Genomic DNA, 22891 nt, shown 5'->3' on the forward strand with positions numbered 1-22891 from the left:
TACTACTAATAAAGAAAGAAAAGGGGGAAAAATTTACTGAAAAATATCACTGATGACCAATAACTTACCGAGCACTGAATTTCATGACTGTTTGGGAGTCTCTACATACAACTTTCTTCCCCATAATTATAAAAGACACTATTAAGGAAACCATACAAAACTTCTAAACCAACATTCCCCGAAATGATATTGGAAAGAATTTGTAAACAAACAGAAAACCCTATAAACGGAGCTTCTTCTTTCCCACCAACCTAAAATCCGTCAAACATTCGCAATGGCAAGTACATAACCACTGTCGAGCAGATTCACAAAACCGTGATGGAACTAACAGAGAACGTACATGACAATCCGGGTGACTTGCCCACCTCTCGCACTTACCCACCCCACCAGGTAATATACGCAATCTGCCATTCCTCCCCTACAACATTATCAACCCGGCGCACTTGCTTATCGACCAAAGCAAATTAGGATGGTTGGTGGGACAGAATTTTCATTCCTTGTGCCACGCTGTTGGTTTGCTGTTAATAGGGTCAGCAGAAGTTGAGGGAACTGAAGTCGCTTTGGGTCGGAGTAGAAGGGATGTTAGCTTCGTTGGTTAAGTTTGTGTTGCCAATTAGTTTGTCGCCTTTTTATAATTTCTAATCGAAATCAGTAATAATGCTGGTGACATATGCGGCAATATTGCCACAAGTGACACAAATAGGTCAGACGTGTGTCACAATAAAAAACAACAGTTACTCCATACTCTCTCAATCGTTTTTGCTATCATCACTTGCCTGTGTTGCAGATATACAGTTTATGATTTAATTAGTAATTCGGGGATGTGATGTATTTATTTTCAGCAGAAAGAAAGAATGACCAAGGTTAAGGCACGAGATTTAAGAGGAAAAAAGAAGGAAGAGCTAACGAAACAGCTTGATGAACAAAAGACGGAACTTGCTTCACTTCAGGTTCATTTCTTGGTTCGGTCTTATCGTGAAAGCACTAGTTCATCCCATGTTCTAATTATCTAGAAGTAGTCGTTACAACCACTTGTTTGAAAGTTAACATTTTGATGCTGTATATTCCAGCGCTCGTTTTGTATTTTACTTGCATAGGGTTATGGCTTAGTCAGGGTATTTGTTACACTTCAAGTTCGTTTTTTGGTTCGGTCCTCATTGTTGTTTGTTGCAGGTATCAAAAGTAGTCGGTGGAGGCGCTTCGAAACTTTCAAAGATCCGTACTGTTCGTAAGAACATCGCACGCATTTTGACAGTCATCAATCAAACACAGAAGCAAGAACTGAGGAAGTTCTATAAGGTTCTTTTAATAGCTTACATAGGCATTTTTTTTTTCTTTTTTGAGTCTGAGGGTCTGATATTGATGCATTTAGTTTTTAGCACATTCATCAGTTAATCTTCGTGACTGTAAGTTGTACCGCCCGAGTCAATAGAAAACATGCCAGACCTTAGTTTCTTAGGTTATTATGTCGTACTTATCATCAGTAATTACGAAACCAATCATGATGTGTTTAGGCTTGATTTCTGCATATGCTTTTTTTTTTAACCAGCAAGTTATTCTCGTAGTTGTGTATTTTCCAAAGATTTTTGGTAGCTTAGGTTTATTACTTTCCGTCAGCTTAGTTTAAGAAAAAATTGTACAAATAGTTGAAAATGACGTGATAGTGCGCACAAGCGATGCTTCTGCACTGACTAAATACGAGCGAATTTGGAAATAAGGAAGCAGCTTGCCAAGCTTCCTTTTATTCTATTTTATTTTATTTCTTTTATGTATTCGCTTTAATTTCTGTCAAAACTAGGATAAAACTTGAACTAGTAATTCTAATGTGATTTTAAGTTGAATAATTCAAATTTAAGGGGAAGCATTTCAAACCATTGGATATTCGACCGAAGAAAACACGAGCGATGCGTCGAGCACTGACTAAGCATGAGGCGAATTTGAAAACAAAGAAGCAGCTTGCCAAACTTCGCAAGTACCCTATGAGGAAATATGCTGTAAAAGCATAATTTTGTCTTAATTCTTGTTTCCATATCATTTGTTGACTGAATAGAGTAAATATGCTTCTGATTGTTTTACATGAGTGTTTCATTGCACTCTGTATGTGGTATTATTCACAATTGAAGGTTTTCAATTTGAAGGTTTCTCGCCATTTAAATGAACGGTTCATCCAAGAACAAGGTTTTTATATATACGGATAGGTAATCGGTTTGATTTCACCAAAGGATGTTTTGATATCTATCTCATTATACCTCGCTGAATCAGGTTGCCCATCATTTCTCGAAGTATAAATTACAATTTGAAATCTCTAGTTGGATCATCAAAAGAATGCTTTGTTATATAGACCAGCAGTAGGCGGGTTTCGGGAGACTTTAGTCGCTTGGTTCGTAACATTTTTGTAACAGTGTTTTCCAGAGTCCCAGAAGTATGCTTACGTGAAAGGACTACTGTCTCTATGTTCTTTCATCCCTGATTCCCGTATAGGGAATTTCTATGACTTTGATGATATTATGAAAAGTTGACAGCATTCAATTTGTTAAGGTTGGGTAATGACTGCATGGTTTTTTTTTGTAAAGTTTTACAGAAATGATGGAAGTATGTACACAATTTGGTTTTCATTTCGACTATGTGCTACAGAATACGTTGTGCTACATCAGCTACCACTGCAACCCATAATTTGAGGCAGTTACTTGAATATTTTTCCTACGTGAGATTTAGATGAACTCAGAGGATTTGCCGGATCTTTCAGGTGATCCTGCAAAACAGGGATCTATGAACACAAAAGAAGCATACTAACAAATGGTCTTCCATCTTCGCATTCTCTTTTCCTGATCTTTAGAGCAGAACAAACTGCGAAGTTTGAAGCCCTTTTTTCCATCACTTAAACATAATTAAATGCTCCACTCGCTTCAGTACTACCACTCTAAGAAGCTATAAAAAGTTAAATGATAGTTTAACTCAAAAATAATTGACATTTTATTAATGAGATTGAAGAAATAAGGCAGTCATGTTCCCGAAAACAGTCACCTAACTACTTCATGCAGACATTCAGACTCTGAAAACTACGTAATTTATTCCATGAGAGATTTGGTATCAAGACATGAAAATCAAAGTGAAAATAGTAATGGGTCTAGTCGTCAGTGCAGAATAATTCCGAATATATTAGTCTTTTATTGAGAATGATATTTCCGACACCACTCTTTCCTACTTTATTAAAGGCATTAGCTGAGTTGTTTCACCTGGAAAGTACAACTTCAAATATATAAGAATTAAGGGAACATTAATATAGGTCATTCCTCTTCATCTTCCTCTGTTCTTTCATCATTATCATTTTCTTCCTCTTCTTCATCTTCTTCGTCTTCATCCCCTTCATCTTCCTCCTTTTCATTTTCTTTCTCCTCCTCTTCATCTTCTATTGATTTTTTCATCTGTAATAAACTCTCTCTGTTTCACTATCCATCCTTATCTGATTTCTAATAATTCTTACAAAATAAACGAACCGTTCCCTCTCCCACATTGTTTTTCTTCTCTTCCACTTCCTGTTCGGTCTCGATTTCTTCCGTCTGAAAGCTTAGGTTCATCGTTAGAATCCAAATCTTTCTGGAAATCATTATCAAAGCCTAACTGCACTAATCATAATACTGCTCTATAGCATATTTTTCCACCAGTACTAAAGAACATCACAGTTTTATCACATACTGAATACACTCACCCATCAGATTTATGAATTTTCTTAAAAATTTCTCTCCATTATTAGCGAAAACTGTTTCCTATGAAAAAAAGCCTAACTTGATATTACTACAACGCAATATTAAGAGTATTTTGAAGTTTCACAATGAATTCGTCTTTACTATCATATTTATCACTGATTATTATAACCCTTCTGTGCTGTGTGTTCTCCTTATCACTTTAAGTACCACTTTGAACTTTAACGACTTTTATACTTGCTGGAAAATAAGCACATATCAGTTCAATTTTCTCGTATTTATGTTTAATACCTCAGCAAAATAATTCTGGTTCCAAATTTCTGTATTTAGGTCATTAATGAAAAAAACTTTGTGTTAAAAGATGAAGTATCTTTCATGTGCTTTAAAAGCATCGTCATTTCTAAAATTTTTTTTTAATTTTGACAAGATTTTTACCGCTACTAGCAGCAGTGCTGTGTTTGCCCTGTCTTATAATTTTCTATTTACCTTCTGAATTCACTTGATGTTTATCAAGTATTATATTAGAAAACTTTCTTAATCAATTTTAAAATGCCTCAGACCTTGAAAACTTCATTAGAATCCAAAGCAAATTTTGCTAAAAAAATCAGTTTGACCTTTTGATTCTAGAACTTTTATTGACTAATTAGAGTACCAAAACTTCTTTTAGCCGTGCATTTCCAATTAAGACTGATCTTGTTAATAGTCATTTGAAATTTCAATAGATTCTAACTTCTCTCCTTCCTTTCAATTCCTGTTTGTAATGAGATGAATGAACAACAGACGCCAAACCAGGTGGACGAGTTTCCTCAAATTCACGCAGCGCCTGCTCATACTCGTTAATCCTGACGTATATCAAGTTGAAACTTATTTCAGAAAAAAACTCTGGATTCTCGAAAGTGTTGTGAAAATTTGATGTCATAGCTATAAATAAAATATTACAACTTTACTGGTTTTAACAAATTATTAACCATTCTTTCTTCCATCCTTGCTTTAATAGAACGTTTCTTCGTGTTCCAAAGCCTGCCATGCCTTTTTGAGATGCAAATTTGTTGGTACCGGCCTGAAGTGGTACTATACCCTCCGATTTAATTTTCAGCACTTCGTCAATTTCTTTACCACCCTAAAACATTACTTCAATAACCGCCACAGGATGAAATCAAGAATGTGGTACCAATCATTGAAATAGCTACAGATTATTTTTATTCACAACAAAGTTCTTACTCTAATTCCCTTCACATAATAATTGTAACAAAATCTAAAATCAAAAATAAGCAACTCTCTAACACAACTTTCTATAATTACTCTATGAATGTTATCATTTCTGGCTGTGTTACAACTTGTTTTGGCTATATATATATGGCTATATATATTAACATTTCTGGCCTTATCACATGTACTTTTAAAACGCAAATATACTGGGGTAATATTAAAATGATTAAAGCTGTATCGAATCTAGCCTAAGACTTTTTTAACTGGGTTAATAGAAAATACCTTCGAATTTGGTAGTACATCGCGTACTTTCAAAAAGCCACCAGTACCTGATTGGCTGGCAAATTTGTTTTGTCCCGAATACCATGGCGTAAATGCACTACCCTTTCGTAAACCATCCTCCCTGTGAAAAAGAAAAAAAAAAATGCTTATGTGGCTTACTTTACAAAACTGTTTTAGCAGAATTTTTTTTAACATGATGACAGTGGTAGCAATAAACTACAGATGAAGTGCTTTTTATAGAGCTAACGTAAAACCAAGTCCTTCGATTTCCATGGTAGCTTGTCGAACTGCACCGATACCGGGTGGTGCATTCATTCCTTGCTGAGAAGCAAATATGTTGGTACCATATTGATAACATAATATACCATTCGTGCGTCGATCTCGTGGTAAACGTCCTCTAATAATAGGCACTTGATTACGCTGAGAGCCCATCGAACGCTAAAAATTTTGGTCATTAAAAAAGCTTATAAAATAAGTGCCATAAAAATATTATAAAAGTACCTCGCCAGATTGCGTAGCCATCCCGTAATCACCGGATTGTTTAGGTATAACTTTTTCACTTTGTTTATCAAGTATTACCTCCCAGTCTTTTTTATATTTTACTTTTAATACCTGATTTCTTGATGCACCAATCGGTGTTAAACCTGGAAGAAGAGTTATTGAATATATTGGAGTAACATAGGAATATGGTATAATTACGCAAAAGTTAAGATATTTCTATTACTAATTATGATTCAAAATTAAAACTAATGCAAACATGATACCGCGGAGAAATCAATTCTTTCAGTTCTACAAATGAAACTTTTTATGAGCGAAATTTTAAACTATACCCTTTTGTGATGCATACTGATTGCTGCCATACTGTGCTCTCAGTAATTCTTCACCTTTCCGGTCAGGATTTATAAAGCTGAAACAATCAGCTACTTTTCTTCCATCAAGGCATTATTTGCTTCTACAGTCACAAACATCACCTTACTTGCTTTAACTTTAAATTATCTTCAAAAATTACCCTAGTGATTACTCTGTATTGGCTTATGTTTCATAAGTTCTGAGTAGTGAGTGTCTTTTCATCGTCATTATGTCTTTCAGGTAACTTTCCCAGTCAAATTGCTTTTTAAGTTTTTCAAAAAAGAAATTGGAACCCGAGATGCTTGTCCTTCACTATGTTCCATCGTGGCATGCCTGGCGCAGTCATACCTTTTTGCGAATCATATTTATTTGTAGCAGCTTGCACTGACAGAAAAGTATCACCGGCTCGAAGTTGTTCCAAATTCCACTTTCGCTTCGTTGGCTTCTGCTCATTTTCTACGTTGTCCTGGAGTGAAGATACATTTGAAGTTAGATCAGTCAAGAATTACAATTACTATTTCAGAAAATTTGATTCTATTTTTATTTGCAGTCTTCACTTTTTTTTTTTAATTCTCTTCTAAACGTTATGCCATGTTTTGTTTTATTCTTGCTACTCTCTACGTCCCAAATTTTATCCAGTATCCGAATCTCAAAAATTTGAGTGGAAATTTTTCGTAAACATTTCACCAATTTGGCAAAATGGATGTGAAATTTTATATGCTTCTGACAGCCTTAGCTTGTCTATTCAGTATCTCGTTACACATGAAGATGTATCCAAATCAGACATTTTATATTAAATAGGTTATAAGACCTCTAACTTTGTTTGAGCGGTCGTGGCAGGACGACCAATAATTAGCAATAATTAGCACGGGACAATAACACATAGTTTACTAAAGTTAAATTTGATGGAAATGAAGAAAAGAGATGAAATGCAAATAAAGGGATCTAACAGACATAAATTCGGAACACAGAAAAAAGTAAAAAAAGGATTGCCAAGTTTGAAAACGGTGCTACAAAAAGATATCATTGCAAATGGAAGTCAAGTAATATCACATAGTGGAAAGATTGAAATCAGCTGAACTTGTCAGTAAAAGGAAATGTAGCAAATAAGACACATATATATATATGTAAATTTGAGTGAAATAGTGAATTTCAGTTCTTGAATGAATTTCAATCATTGTTCGAAGGACTTAGACAAAATTGTGAAAAGCTGGAAAAATACTGGAAATTGAAACAAAAAAAGATTGGTTGAGAACACAAAAAGAATGAAATAAAAAGCATAAAAAAAGAGCTGTCGTGATGAATCAAGAGAGTTTGAAACGTTCTAGTAGATAGCATAAATCTCGAATTGCAAATTTAGGTAAGCATAAAGCCACAAGTAATGTCCAAATTAGGTTAAACGAACGGAAAAGAAGCTAAAAAATGCTACTTAAATCATACAAGAAACAGGTAAAGAAAGATAAGAATTAGATGCGATGGATAAAAGTAATAACATAAAGTTGAACCTTCCTTATAATGAATACTTAATTGTTAACAGAGGTAATAGATAATACAGTAAAAAACAATTTGTTACTCAAAGAGTAGAAAGGAAATTGTTCTTGATCCAAAGAGTTCTAAAAACAGAGAAATAATTATGATTATAAAATAATAACAGTATTAATGGTAGGAATTATCAATATTATCACTGAAAATATAATATAAAACGAGCCTCCATGATCGTTGACTGATATGCAGAGATGTCAATAGTTCTTGAACTGAAAGCAGTAGTATTCAACTGGATCGAAGTTTGTTTTTACTGGTAACTGTTAGTTAAGTGATGCTAAGCAGAACTTGCTACGTGCTTTCTACTTCACTCTATTTGATAATGACTAAGAATGTTAGCTTACATTGAGATTGCGATGACGGGTAAGTTAGGAATAGAACCGATGATTTTGTTACAGGTGAATGGAAGTAGGTGTCTCGATGGTAAATCAAAAGCTCTTGAATAGCCAGAGAAATGTTGATGATTGAGAAGACCAGTTCAGTTGTAACTATCTTCAGTGATTGCTTAGCATAAGTACTCTTTTTCAGTCATCCTCACTATTACCCACATTGGTACAGGTACCTGGTAAATGGGAAATCGGATGGGATCAGATTGGATCGCATTTGATTTTTATTACTTTTGTGATTGTATTACTAGACGTAAAAAAAAATGAATTGAATAAAAACTTCCACTTTTCTTCAACCTTTCTTTCTTGCTTTGTTGCATGGCAATAAAAACAAATTTCCTAAAATTTCCAGTCTTTGATAATAAAAAAAAAATAGATGGAATATAACAGAGATCTTAGCATGTAGGATCAGCATATCACGTAAATGTAAATATATCTACTGCATCTACTCCACGAACAATCATTCAAACAGCTTCTACTTAAGCAAGTAAATGCATTCCAGACCGCTGTTACTTGAAAGATAGAATACAAGAGAATGACTGAATAACTTGCTCAGTTATACAGAAAGCTTTGAAAAATCTTTCAAAACATAGAGTAAGCCATGTTTACATGTCAACAAAATATTCTGGTCCGAATAACTAACAACTTAGAAATGGCAAAATGAAATCCTTCATTAGAGATATGTTTTGTTGCAACTGTTTTATGCCACCTGTAATATCAACATTTAAACTTCTAGCATGAATTAGGTTTGTGGAACAATCTCGAAGAGAATTCAAGCATTTTCAATGATTTCAATTCCTGTGATGCAAATTAATTCGAGCGAGAAAAGCTCGGTTTATTGTCATGAAAAAAATGAAAAAAACTATGAATTCTTGAAGTGTACTATGCTAGGACTGGAAACCTTTCTAAAACAGTTTGAAAAGTTTTCAAATGATTTCTAACTAAATGACGCATCATGCTATCCAAAGACAGTATTTGAACTCTTCAATAATTTATTATAAGCTGAGTGCATAGAAAAGTATAACAGATTTATGTTGCGAAAATCGAATCAAAAATCACTTTATCTCGTTGAAAACGGAAACTAAATTAAGGGATATGGTTGATATTTTCTGATTAAATACACTTCCAATTAAATTACTTCGCTTTCGTTGCTTTTTTTCGACTCTAATAGCAATAGCTACTGCCATATGGAAAATTTTTCATGCTTTCAAGTCACACGCCTTCTTCAGAGATTTCAAGATTTGCCATTTCAGTGCAACTAAATCCACCAGGAGCGTTATCTCTTTCTGCTCAAATGTCTGCAACTTATGGAATCACATGTGAGAGTTAAAATTTAAACTGAATATCCAAGTATTTTTAATTTTAATTTTAAAACTTTTAATTTTTCATCTTTAAGAATTATTTTGTTGCTCAGAAGTTTATGTATTCTCTGACAAGTTGGTAGTTAAGTTCATAAGATAATATTTAAATTGAGCGTTTGCTGATTTGTCCTTGGAATCTGACTCCGTTCACTGCTAATTAATCTTTGCTAATCATAAGTTTAGAAACTTTTTCTCAGCAATAATAATTAAGCAGTATTTCAGGTGTGTTTGTTGGCTTGGCATTGTTCACTGCAACAAACGCTTTACGTGGGGCTTTATTCAGAACAGGAAAAAGTTTCTGGTCATCCGGCAAATATGATCCCTACACCAATCTGTTCGAACTCGGCAAATCGCTTAAAGCTGTGAGTTTAGTAATAATAGAGTTCTTTTATATAAAATGCTGTTTTTTCAACAAATTAGAAGAATTTTGAGCGTAATTTCAGCATACAAAGGAAAGACAGACCACTTATATTCAATTAAGTGATGCATTCATTTTTGGTTCAAATAATCATAAATTTTTTGCGATTTTTCAAACTCTTGAAATTAACAAAATAATTTGTAATATATTGTAAACTTTCAAGACCAAATTTCTGCAAACTCGCTCTTATATTTTGTTGAACAGTTAAGTATGGATACATCAACTTAGAAAACTATTATTCATGACACCTTGAAATACAATAATTGAAAACATCAAATGAATGATAGCGCACTTCTTAAATTCTAATAACACAAAGTAAAACTTTAACATTCAAGAATATTTATGCATGAAATTGAATAATTTATACAGATAACCAGAAAGAGTTCAATACTATGAAGCTTTCAGAAAACTGTCCAAGTTCTTTTCTTTCCCAATTCAAAGTTCACATTTTGAGATTGACCTAATGGACAACGGAAATCGGAATGTTATATCAACTAATCGCGACGCCAAGAAAACAATTTACCTGCAATAGTTACTGTAATGATCTAGTTATATCATCATTTATAAATTAAAATAAATGGCTTTGTAAGATACGCAGTAATTAAAATCGCTATATTTCGACATTCGTTTCTGAACACACCGATAGTTATTGCCGTTTGAGTATTTCCTCCCCTTGTCTTACGATTAATTGCTTAATTTAACCTCCATGTATTTTATTGCCATCAGATTTGTTTATGGAATGAGACTATTGATTTGTTTCTTATGCTAATCAAAATTACACTGCATTTTGAATTTTAACGAATTACCACCAGAATCATTCTGTTCATCACTGAACACATGTAATACAGACTATAAATATGTCCTTTAATCTGCATTAATTTAATATGTAAGTTTCCTGGAACGAAATCCTTTATCTGCATTAAGTTCAGCATTCTAATTCACCGTACGTTGGATGAAAGTATTGAAGGAAACCATAATTACCAAATTTGTTAATAATAATTTGAGCTTTCTTTTTTGAATTCTTTTTAATGCCTCGAATCCAGACATCAGGACTTCTAAAGTCTTGAATTACTATTTAGCAGAAATTCCTGAAACATCATCCAACGGAATCAGCAACATACAATTTCTCTGCTGTTAAGCTATCAGTGATCAGTTAACAGTATCAAAAAATAACAATGAATATTTTTTATTAAAATAATACACAATGATAAATTTAATTCTTTTTTGGTTTATAATAGTAGAAAGACAAAAAGAACTTCTCAAAAAACTCTTACGACTGCAAATAAATGTTGAAAAAGACAAAGAAAACAAATAGGATTTTTAGCAAATACACAGTTAGTTCCTTCAATGAAGTCATTCTAGATACTTCGTAAAATGAAATGTTTGCACATTTTTAGAGAACTATTAGTAAATACAGCGAAACCGGATATGGACTAGAGGTACAGGAGCTAAAAATGAAATGAAATTAACATAAACATATTTACGACTACTTTCTAAATCGCAAAAGCACTACAATCAATGTTATACGCTAATGGAAATAAGCAGAAGCCACGCCCAATATTCTCTTACAGCAAATTTCAGATAGTACAAAATATACAATTTAGATTTGAAAAAGTGGAAATTCGAGCTATACGTTTTATGATTTTTACTTTCAAAAATATAGCCATGCATATTTAAAAATCCTCAAAAAAGCGCATTCCTCAAATATAAGGAAAGCATTTTTCAGAAGTTTCGCATTTTATCAATAAAATCAATTATGTAATATTTTCAGTCAAAATCTCAGAAATTCAAAAAAAAAAAAAAAAAGAAAAAAACGACCGCCTATGTTTCTGGAATGGAAAAAATATCATCTCCCTAGGAGCCGTAAGTTAAAAAAAGTCTCAGTTGTCTTGCGATCGCTATATCAGTGAATCTTAACGACCTACGACTTTGAATTTAGCTTATCAAAATCTGTTCTAAACACTAGATTCCTTCAGTGATGGATTAAAAAATCTTTTCTGGACAGTCTACAGAAAAGACTTAATATCAATATTGAACCTACAGCTCCTTATATATACGTTACAGATAAATGGTTAATAGCTTACAAGAAGAAAGATAGAGAGAGACAATTTTTTAGGTTTGGCTTAAGTCGTTAATGAAAGACTTTTGGAGCACTTTTAAGTACAGCTGATCAAAATGATAATAAGAACAAATAGTGAGGCAGTATCATTGCACTTCATACAACTGAGTGAATCAAATTTTAGAAGAGATAACAAGCAAGTCTTTAAAGACTATGCAAGTAACTGAATAATTAATAAAAGACGAAAGCTTATGCAATTAAATTACGACACAACAATTAAATAATTAAGTTCATAACCATAAGTATAATCAGTGCCGCGGAACAGACCTTTTCCATTTTTCGAAACTTTTCTGGCTGTTAGAGATTATTTTCTCATTATAATGTAAGATTTCTATTCCTGTTATTTTCCGGTACTGTGAAAAACAGAATCTAACAGCTGCTTGTTGCATTCAATTCTTCCTCATCATCAGTAATAGTGTCGGAAGGATGGCATGAAAATGGTGACAGTATTGTTCGGACTTCTGCACTACGATTGTCACTGTTGATTTGTTTTGGATTTTTGCAGATCAAGAAAGGAACATAAAACATTTTGCTATGTAACAGTACCGATGACGCAGAATGTAACATTGGTAACCTGTAATGGCCACTAAGCGATATATTACCAGTTAACTGTCGTGAAACAATCGTGAAAGCTTTATAAAATTTTGATCACATGGAGATCTTAAAAATGTTTTAAATATTCAATTAAAAGCATTACTGCAAATTATATTTTAGAAACCAATTAAAGCTATATTTCTTGAAGTTTTTTAAAGAATACTATAAATTGACAGCCAATATTAGTTCTACAGTGTCCAACAATACAGAATAGCTAAAATAAAAATGTACCATGTTAAAATATCAGTTAGTCGTGCGCCATTTTCATGCTGGCTAAGATGTATCTGCAATGCCTTCACGAACTGATCCTGTATTAAAGATACTCTCCGGACATAAACACTGCGCACCATTGATTCCTTCACATCAATAGCTGTTTCATCTAAAAATCAAAAAGTGGTCTATATCATGCAGATAACGCTCAGACTATCTTATTTCTTATTTCTGCTTTTATTTTCAGTATTTGTGTCAATCCGAAGTCATATAATGGTTTTTAGAATTATACTGACAAGCAAAAATTGTTATATTGCATCAAAAAAAAAAGGAAAGATGACAAAGAAAATGAGTTCTTTTGTTCAGAATTAAAAACGCTCGAAACGTTTTAGTTAAGAGTGTCGTTAAAAAGATAACAAATCCTTCTCAACTCTTTTCTACATAGTCATTTTATCACATTTTCACAAATTGAATTATACTTTCACAGATTTCATATCATTACCATCACGACAATCTGAGTTAACACTATCTTTTCAGTTCCTCAAGTAGATTTTGAATGATTTTAAAAGGAATAAAGTTTCTTTTTTGTGGCATCCGAAAAAAAAAAGGAAACGTAAGGACTTTTCTATTGTCCTTCCATTTTTAAAGAAAGATAAGCCTTTTTCAAAAAACCTAAATATCAAGAATAATAAATAATAAATTGAGTCTATTTTGACTTATTTTTGGAACATTATTCTAAACTTTGGATAACACATGAAATATCAGGATTAAAATTATTTAAATGGAACAAACCACAACTGTGAGGTGTATAGTGTAGTAGAGTGATAGCTTTCAGGCAAACATACGCTTCCAAAGTAATTTTCAAACGACTGAATGAATGTAGTAATGCCGTAAATTTTTCAACTAAGGGTGAGGCCTCTCTAAAACAAATTAAGAAAATGATAGCGACTGCCAAAAATAACACTGCAAAAATATTAAGCACTCTCAATCATTTCTACTATTTCAAATATCGTAATGTCAGCGTCTGTTGACAAATGGTAACGAATAAACACTTTGATAATTTGTTGTTGTTTATCATTCTTACTTTGACCACATCCATAGCAATAACGACAACGCAAATCTAGTTAATTTCAAAAATAAACAAACTTGTTGACATGTTCTAATGGTATATGTTTCCCCATGACAGCACATAATCGCTTCTGTAGCAGTTGGAGATTGACGGACGAATCAACGAACGATACTTCTTCGCTATCATCAGTAGTTGTCGAACTGACCGGCAAACTGTCTTGATTGGAAACTCTTGTTGAAGCAGCATAAAAGCAGGCTGACAACAATACCTGAAATCTGTGATCTAAGTTGAGGACATAGTTAAATAAGGAAGGCAAATAATCATAATCACATATTTAGTAAGCGAGAATAATTCCAGACCAGTTCAGCCCATCGTTGAGTTAGCAAGTGAGTGTGCACTTCTACAGGTAAATCGTGATAAAATGGTAGCATCTTGGTCCATTCAACCAGTTGTTCAACAATTTCATCACCGATTCTAGACAACCTCTGACATGCGGGGATCGTCGGGTCGTCACTGCATGATCCCAATTGCTGCGCTATTCGTAAACCTTTTAGATTGATTAGCTTCTCGATATGATCTATTTCAATTAGTTCCTGGAAGAGGAAAATTATTTTTTTGAATGTATAAGGAAAATATTAGTAAGATCAGCAAAAATATCGTAGCCAATTGAACTGTGAGTATAAATTTCTGTAAAAACTGGAATCAGAAATAACAAGAAGCATTCGATTTTCGCAAAATTGCTTCTTTTTTATTTTATGAGTTAACAAACGGATTCAAAGTAGCAAAAAATATTGATATGGTTGATATTACTATGGTTTCATTCTTATTCTCTTAAATTCTTGTACAAATAAAATTAGATCATATCAGTTTAGGAATGGTGAATGGATTCCCCATTTAAGTATTGATGAAAGAAATTAAGTATAGAAAGGATGGTAGAAATGAGAAAATGTGAATGTATCCGACAGATAAAGAAATAACAATAATAAATGTGAAGGTTGTAATTAAGATATCGATCCTATTATATCATCTTCGACTTTAAATCATTATTACACTCTATATCACTCTATTTTATTTTTAATTACTGGATATTAAATCCATTTATACTTCTATGTTCTCCAGTCTTTATTAACAAACCTAAAAGCAAGAAATTCATAACAGAAGATTTGAAATGGTAATCAAAATCGGAGCAAGAAGGATGGTAAATATTCAATGAAGAGCAGTAGTATCTTAAACTTCAAGAATTCAATTATTATTGAATAAATCACCTTAGTTCGACTTTTCAGGAAGAGATATGATGGCCTTGTTATTTCTCGTCATATAAATCTTAATGAACAGATCTCTACCTTTATTAAGGGAATGAATTAGTTTTAAATACGAGAACATCTAAAGGTTTTCATAAAATAAATGATATGAGGAGTCTCCAAAAAGAATTGACATTTAATCGAGTTATTTATAAGATTCAGTGACTATCGAAGATCTACTGCAACCAAGATGTTAACAAAATCATCATATTGAATTGTCCCAAACAGATTTATTGTGACTACAAAATAACTTTTTAAGAAGGTGCTTGTGTTGGTGGTTTTTTGCAAAAATGAAAAAAAAAAAAAAAAAAAAAACAATAAATATGTACACAGTTATGTAAATAGTTATACAACCATTCATTGAATAAAATCCAAGTAGACACCTACATAAAATTGATATCAATTTAGTAAGCACAAGACAGATCATCCAACTTCAACCATCCAACTATCACAAAATATATTTGTCTAAAAGCTTTAATAGATTAAAACAATTTGTTCAAGAAAATCAGAAGTTAATTCGGTAGTAAATATCTTCAATTAATGTAAAGGAGATTTTTTTGACCTGCACCAGACTAACTAAATACTGATTTAATTAAATGTATTAGCGAATCAAATGTTGCAAAATGTGCCAGCATGGAACTGAGTGAGAATAAAATACAGTGGAAATACAAATCAAAGCTACAACTTTTTACATTCCTGACGGATTCAAGTGGACTTATTTTGTAGCTTGAGCAAACAGTTTCAATTTTATCGGTAGACGAAACAAACGGTGAAATTGTCATTAATAACAGTCAATCGCCTCTCTTATAATTAATGTCGCATTCCATCTGCTCATTCGGCGGAGTAAAAAGAAACACAACCATTGACACAATTTTCGATTAGATAATATTGGAAGTGAACAGAAAATTAAAAATTCAACTCTTACTTGTATGAGATTCTTATTATGAGTAGGAAGAGGAGATCTGCTGCAGGCAAACTGAACAGCTACCCTACTACTAGAGCCACTTGTTGGTGGTATTTCTTCACTTCTTGTAACACTTTCTTTAGCTGACAAATTAAGAGGTTCGGTGTTGGGATGTACATCAGGCATTATTGATGTACCCAGGAGTGAACTTTGCAGTGGTGTACGTTCCATTGTTCGTTGTTCTGGAGGTGTACCTCTTGAAGTGTTGTCGGAAGCACCTAGTGGGGTACCACAACGTGGGGCAGTTTCTCGTAAGATACTTTCACAAAGCGCTTGTAAACGTCTTGTCTTCTTATATTTCAATTTGTAAAGATTGTAAATAGCGCTTCCGTTCCGACCACCTGGCATTCGATCTTCCCGTACCGCTTCAATTAAGTTCTGATTAATTTTTTAAATACATATCATTTTTTGAATCTGTTTGATAAATAATATTGAAAACGTAGAGGATAGGCAATTTATCTTTAACAATTACCAATATTTGAATGATTAAATGTCGGAAATCCTAACCTTCAAGGACCATACCCTGCTGTAAACATTTTTGAAATCGACAAAATTGACATCTATTTCTTTGTTCCTTTGTCATCGGGCAGTTTCCAGTACCACTAACGCATGTATATACACGTTTGTTCTGCACCGTTCTCTTAAAGAAGCCTTTGCACCTGAAAATTAAACTTATCATTTTGCTAAAGACAATCTCATAAGCATAGCGTCAGAACCGGATTTTTTGTTGAAGAAACTTTGTTCTATCCGCTTTAAGAACTCAAACCGCAAAAAGAAAGTTTGTTAATAAAATATCTTTACGCAGACACCTAGGCAAGGATGTTAGAAAACAAATACGAATTGGTTTCTTCATTCTAAGACAAACAATTCAACCATTTAAAAATTTCTAAAAACCACTTTCTGTAAAGTTTTATTGAATGCTAACAACATACGTTAGCTGTAGATGTTTTTAATGTTTACAAGATATTATTCAATAGACAGTAAATGTAAATGTAAATGCTTTGAATGCTGGGTACCCAGTACCGGTACAAAAATAAACAGTGGTAAGGAATGATTCAGTGAGTGAAGTATCGTGATGACCGGTTTTATAGGGCATCTGCAGAAGAAATGATTCCGATGAAATAGGTCAACACGAATGCGTTTTAGGTCGTTATGTGCAAATTAAAGTGTCTGTTCTAAGTGTTGTCCTAAACGAGTATCTAAATAAGATAACGAAGGATGATAATAACACACAAGCAATCACCATTTCTATATTTTGTTCTTGAATGTATCCATTAAGTCTTAAGCTTTTTCATTTGCCGCTCTTCACAATATTTCATATATTCTATAATTAAAATGTCTACTCTAAGTGTTGCTCTAAATGAATACCTAAATGGAATAGTGAGACATGATAAAAGCATATAAACAGCCGCTTCACCATTTCTATATTTTGCTTTTGAATGTATATGCTAAGTTTCTCAAGACATCTAATATAAGATCATAGCTATATTGAGAAGTGCGTTTATGAGAATGCAAAAATATGATAGAACTATAAATTTAACTAATGTGGGAAATTACTTTAGCAGATATTTCTGATAAGTGTACAAAGCTAGAAAAAAAAAAAAAAAAACTGTTCATTATCTTCCTGACAGTTGTTTCCTCGGAGATGCAGTCAAATTTAAAATGTGCAGGGAAAATTGAATATGTAATAATAAGTTAGAGAAAGGATCCGATTAGGATAACAATAAATTAGACACTGAGGTGAAACTTTTGTAACAATAATAAAACCTTTAAAAAAAAAGCCATTTTAGTAACAACTGAGAAATTATAAATTTCCTCCTGAATGTTAGCCTTCAACCTCTCCAACGTATATGTACCTAAACTTTTTCAATAGCATATCAGATCAAAATTAAGTATTGACTTGTCATTCCATTAGTATAGATATTGATTTCTTCTACTACTTATTCCTAGAATAAAAAAATCTTGACTGTTTGCCATTTACTTGTTACGTCCTAAAGTGTCACTGTATAATTTAACAAATCACTTGGTGGTTATGAAACGAGTTTCTAATGCAGGCCTTCTGGAAATTATGGAATCATTCTGTTCTGAAATTAAAAAAAGAAAACTGATTTACACAACATAAGCACTTTATACAGAGAGGATGAATTTTACTTTCAAATTACTGCAATCTGGCTTATTATAATATATCTCAAAATAAGTGCATTAGTGATGATTGATAGACCTTGCAATAGTATAGAATTATGGTTAACAGACTTTTCTGTCTTATCAGTCATTATTTGTAAAGTGTTGGAATTATTAACGACAAAACAGTGAGGCCGAATTATCGAAAAGAATACAAACAAAGGAGTCCTGAAAATTATGAGTTGTATTTCAGCACTTCAACATTTTCCACACTCTTGTAGATTTGCGAACATCAATGAAACGCTTGAAAACCACAACAACAAAGAAAACGGAACACGAAAGTTTGAGAAATCTTACTATAAAGACTAAGTAAGTCAACGATGAAGCGGAAGCAATGATTAAGTAAGTTGAGGATAGGAAGCATTAAAATAAAAAGTAAAACCAATGCGGCATTTCAAAAATTCCTTCCAACTACAGATATGCATCTCTGAACAAAGCAAAATGTAGATAAGTGAATTCTCGTGCAATATGTTGAACGACGATGGATATTCTCGACAAGAAATGAAGTTCACCAATATATGCCTATATCTACTGACCTTAATTCAAATCACACTTTGAAACAATGAGCAAATGCCTGATTTCGTCGCACCATGAACTGCCATCCTGTCAACTTTCCAGCATTTCAATGCATAAAAAAGGCGGACACAAAAACAATTTGTTTGTAGGGTGACGGCCTCAAAAAAGTACGGGAAGATGAATAGCATGAAAAAGAAAGAATGAAAAGTCTGTCTTCGACGGAAACCTGATAACCCATTTCATATTGGCTTCGATTTCTGTATCAGGCAAGTTTTCATTTACAAGAGATGTACCAATCGTACAACTATTACTACTACCGTTACTAATTACGATTACACTACTACTATACCGCTATATGACATGTGAAGAAGTTAACATCCTATAAATGAAATATCTTCGCATTCTTTCTTCATCGTACACCTTTTCCAGCCATTGAAGCATAAGTGGCAGAATTTTCGAGCAGGGATATATAGTAGATTTATTCTGGATATATAGCACTTATTACAAGAAATCATTGAACAACCAATAAATATATTCCGAAATTGCTAAATGTCTTTTTTGAAGTTATAAAAGTTCCATTCATGAGGATTGTATGATTAATTTATTTATATCATTTGATAATTCATGGTAAATGAGCTACTTCATCTTTTTTAGTTAAAACTTATTCAAAATTGTTAATATTTTCAAATCATACGCTTGCAACTACGATGAAATGATTAAGATGGAAACATCAAGTTTAACATTTCACTTATCCTTTGATACTTTTTCATTCGTAAAAAATAAATTCTTTAAATGATAATTTGATAACATCTCCAAATCAATCTTAACAAGACCGCATCATCACAATTAACAATACCATTTATTAGTTAATCCACTAGCTTACTTTTAAATTTCACGATCGTAATAATTCTTAAAATCTTATTGCTGTGTCCCCGAATAATCGAAAGAGCTCTGATAAGAAATGCTTACCCTTCACATGTATAAATGCCGTAATGCAATCCTGATGATTTGTCGGAACAGATAGCACACAATAATGGATCGTCGTCTAAATATTCAGTCATAAGCGCTGCGGTAAATTCGCCTGAACGACGCCCGTCTGTTCGTCCATTCCACGTGTACGTTGTTTCGGATCCATTTGACTGAGCTGAAGAGTTATTCGATATTAGAAATAGACCTAAAAATTAATCTCGAATTCCAATCACAACTTACTAATCAATCAAGTTTATCAGCCACTCCTAATTTCTTCCACTTCTATTTTTCATTTCTGAATGCAAGCGGAAATATTTGCATAGAAAAATGAGGAGCAAATATTTGTGTTTTTGAGGGATGGAATGGTGAACCTTGTTCATACTAAGAAAATAAGACTTCTGAGTCATTGCTCTGAGACACTCAATAAAGTTAAATTTCTGACCAAAATTTAATTAAATGTATTAATATTCCCTTAATGATTCAAAAGTGGTCATAAGTCAACATATCAAGAATACAACTCAGTCGTATAATATTAGAAAATATGAGTATCATAGAGAGAGAGTACCATCCTGCTGATATTCTTTGCTAGCCAAAATTTATCGCAAATGAAATTGTCTTCAAAAAAGTGTCATATAGAAGATATAAAAATTTTAAATTATCCATAATACTTTGTTTCTTGAAATATAAGTAATCAAAGTAAAGCTCTGCACATGTGATAGCAATGGACATTTTAGTTGGTGCAATGTAACCTGATGTCAACGATGGACTGCTCATACTGGAGCTCATGATGGCCGTATTTGGTTCAACGCTGTAATGGCTCAACCAGGAGAATTTATCAGAGCCACGATCAGATCCAGTTGTTGTCGTTGTTATACGGTCCTTCTGTGACGTACTAGATTGCGACGTTCTTGAGCATGATGTCTCCACACTTTGAGGTGAATCAGGGCTTAAAATTTTTTCATCTTTCATTTCCAAAGTTATTAACCACACAGTTGCAATATTGTAGTATACAAGAATTTCAGACTTAAGTACTTTGTGCAAATAACTTCGAAATTAAGTTAAAAATTGGATCTATAATTTAGACATTACCGCCTACTAATATTATTACTACAAATACCAGTGTTATAAGAATGAAATCACATATTAAGATTAGATTAACGATTTCAAATTTACCTATTACAACTTGATTTCGCAGCATGCATCTGCTACAAATAATGCGTAATTATTAAAATTAGAAAGCAATCGAATAATCAATGATGCATAAGAAAATGCTTAAAATATTTTTTAAATATGTACCAAAACTGCGTTTCTTCTTTTTTTTTTTAAATCATTGTAACTGATTCATTCATTTCAAAACCTTCCATTTTCAGCTTGAGATTTGAAATTTTCATCATACTTTTAATAAGTAAATACCAAAGTATTCATGAAATATTAAATTTTTTGGCAAATTTTAAAAATTTAAGTTTTGGAGATGATGAAAAACAGTCCTATCAGATGATATCAGAAAATCCGGATATAAAACCTTGTTCCAGTCGAAGTGCAGATGGTGCTTAGTTTACTAGTTTGCTCTTTTCTTTCAGTGCTTTTTTCCTTGCTGCCCTTTCAAAACAAGTTTTCATCTATTTAAAAATAGATTGAGTTGGGTAATCTAGAGATCAAAAGCATCATCGCAACAGTACAAGGACATATAGGACTCTTTCAGTTTACCAAGGTCATCTTCCTCACTCCTTCCTCGGGAATAAATTATCTATTTCGACTTTTTCAAATTAACTCAGTTATTATTCATGATACCTATCCATTACAAGCTTTTACAACAAATATTATCTTTTAGACAAGCATAGAAAGGCAAGTATCAAGAACTAGAATTTTAGATTCTCTTAGTAGATTTTCTGAATTCAGATTAGGAAGAAGACGTTAACTGTCAATAAATTATTGAATCAGCTCATTACCAACAGATTTTTCTCATTTTTCGTGTACCGAGAAGTTGGAGAATAGCAGTATGCCAAGAAAATCGGACTTTCTCGATAGAATATTTAAAGATCTTTTTTTCGGTGAGAATATTAAAATTGACTTTGTGAACAAAACTGAGAGGAAAACGAAAAATTTCCTACAAATTTAGAAAAGTCAATAATTCAAGTTATATATCACTGACCTGCATTGCTCTTTCCGATTCGTTTTACTCGTCTCTCGATTCCAACCGATTCTATTTCTTACAGCAGTAGGAGGAACCGAGTTACTGATTAAAGCTGTACTCGGAGACAGCGAATTTGAACTGGGAAGAAAGGATGGCTGGGTGATCTGTGCTAACTGGTGTAGGTCAAAGCCATGACCCATGTGTGTTAAGTAATAGCTATACAGGGTAAACGGATCGGTAGCTGCTGCATGTGAGTAAGGTCTGAAATACTCAAAACAACATAAATTCACAATAAAAGAAAAAATAATTAGACATACTAATAGTATCAAAAAAATCAGAGTGTTTTAATATTTTTCAAATCTTCCAAAAGACAGCATATTTAATCATAAATCTGATAACTGCTAATCAGATACTTACTTGATAGGTTGAGGATGTACAATAATAGGATGAGTTACTCTGGCAGACGTGGACGAGGTGATAACAGGAGATCGGAACGCTGATGTCTGCTCCGTACTCATGATTTCATCAACGGATCTATTCTTATTTCTCCCTTCTTCTTCCCTGACCACTTTATTCTTGACCTGTAATTTAAGTAGTTAAATTTGGACATCACTCGCTATAATTTTTATTGAAACTTAGTTCTTTCTTCAAATGGAAAGAAAAGGAGATGAATATCAAAAGGACACGTTTAGCAGAATAATCAGTATTTCGACCATTTTTTTTTCTAACAATACACTCGTCAAACCAAAAAATATTCCTTGCTTTGCCACTTGGATCATTTGCCGGAAAACACTGTGCAGCCGATTTTCATTGAAAAATATAACAATCGAATATCCAAGACATCAAAATTTTGACGAATAATGCGTCATTAAAAGAATAGTGCATCGTCACGAAGCTTAATTTGGTACAATCAGAAAAAAAACCTAGTTTATTCTTAAATTCAATAATTGTATCATATGACAAGACTCACAAACAAAGAATTAAAATAAAAGTCGTTTTTAGTACTAATGTTAAAAAAGAAGGATGAAAAACGTAGAAAGATGAAGGAAACTGAATATGGAAAAGTTATATTTAGAGGCACTT

The 22891-nt window shown here is 32.8% G+C and overlaps 4 protein-coding genes across 8 annotated transcripts; 2 read left to right on the forward strand and 2 right to left on the reverse strand.

Moving 5' to 3' along the window:
* Nucleotides 1–854: 854 nt before the first annotated feature.
* Nucleotides 855–2006, forward strand: Bma-rpl-35 (Uncharacterized protein; the record flags this gene model as incomplete). 2 transcript variants are annotated; one of them, XM_001897982.2, is made up of 3 exons in its annotated part: nt 855–950; nt 1174–1299; nt 1857–2006. In XM_001897982.2, 3 exons carry the CDS (start codon nt 855–857, stop codon nt 2004–2006), a joined length of 372 nt encoding a protein of 123 aa, XP_001898017.1. The 2 variants fall into 2 exon arrangements, with proteins under 2 accessions (XP_001898017.1, XP_042931154.1); XM_043075220.1 differs by having other exon boundaries at nt 1856–1924.
* Nucleotides 2007–3287: 1281 nt separating this feature from the next.
* Nucleotides 3288–7758, reverse strand: Bm2910 (Uncharacterized protein; the record flags this gene model as incomplete). Its single annotated transcript, XM_043075221.1, has 10 exons — nt 3288–3425; nt 3498–3560; nt 4435–4546; nt 4673–4824; nt 5196–5316; nt 5443–5633; nt 5697–5839; nt 6026–6102; nt 6338–6510; nt 7753–7758. 10 exons carry the CDS (start codon nt 7756–7758, stop codon nt 3288–3290), a joined length of 1176 nt encoding a protein of 391 aa, XP_042931155.1.
* Nucleotides 7759–9266: 1508 nt separating this feature from the next.
* Nucleotides 9267–10283, forward strand: Bm393 (Uncharacterized protein; the record flags this gene model as incomplete). Its single annotated transcript, XM_043075222.1, has 3 exons — nt 9267–9291; nt 9556–9695; nt 10206–10283. The coding sequence occupies 3 exons, from the start codon at nt 9267–9269 to the stop codon at nt 10281–10283; spliced, it is 243 nt and encodes an 80-aa protein (XP_042931156.1).
* A 1956-nt stretch (nt 10284–12239) lies between these two features.
* On the reverse strand, nt 12240–22326 carry Bma-nhr-91 (Uncharacterized protein; the record flags this gene model as incomplete). Of its 4 annotated transcripts, XM_043075223.1 has the most annotated exons (11): nt 12240–12444; nt 12696–12843; nt 13467–13594; nt 13821–14011; nt 14103–14336; nt 15970–16373; nt 16516–16667; nt 19675–19849; nt 20424–20620; nt 21827–22069; nt 22226–22326. In XM_043075223.1, 11 exons carry the CDS (start codon nt 22324–22326, stop codon nt 12240–12242), a joined length of 2178 nt encoding a protein of 725 aa, XP_042931157.1. The 4 variants fall into 4 exon arrangements, with proteins under 4 accessions (XP_042931157.1, XP_001898020.2, XP_042931158.1 ...); XM_001897985.2 differs by lacking the exons at nt 19675–19849; nt 20424–20620; nt 21827–22069; nt 22226–22326 and having other exon boundaries at nt 16516–16591; XM_043075224.1 differs by lacking the exons at nt 15970–16373; nt 16516–16667; nt 19675–19849; ... (1 more) ...; nt 21827–22069; nt 22226–22326 and having other exon boundaries at nt 14103–14174.
* Between the last annotated feature and the right edge of the window lie 565 nt (nt 22327–22891).

Source organism: Brugia malayi (genome assembly GCF_000002995.4).
Source record: "Brugia malayi strain FR3 genome assembly, contig: Bm_v4_ChrX_scaffold_001, whole genome shotgun sequence".
In the NCBI taxonomy this organism is placed as follows: Eukaryota; Metazoa; Nematoda; class Chromadorea; order Rhabditida; family Onchocercidae; genus Brugia; species Brugia malayi.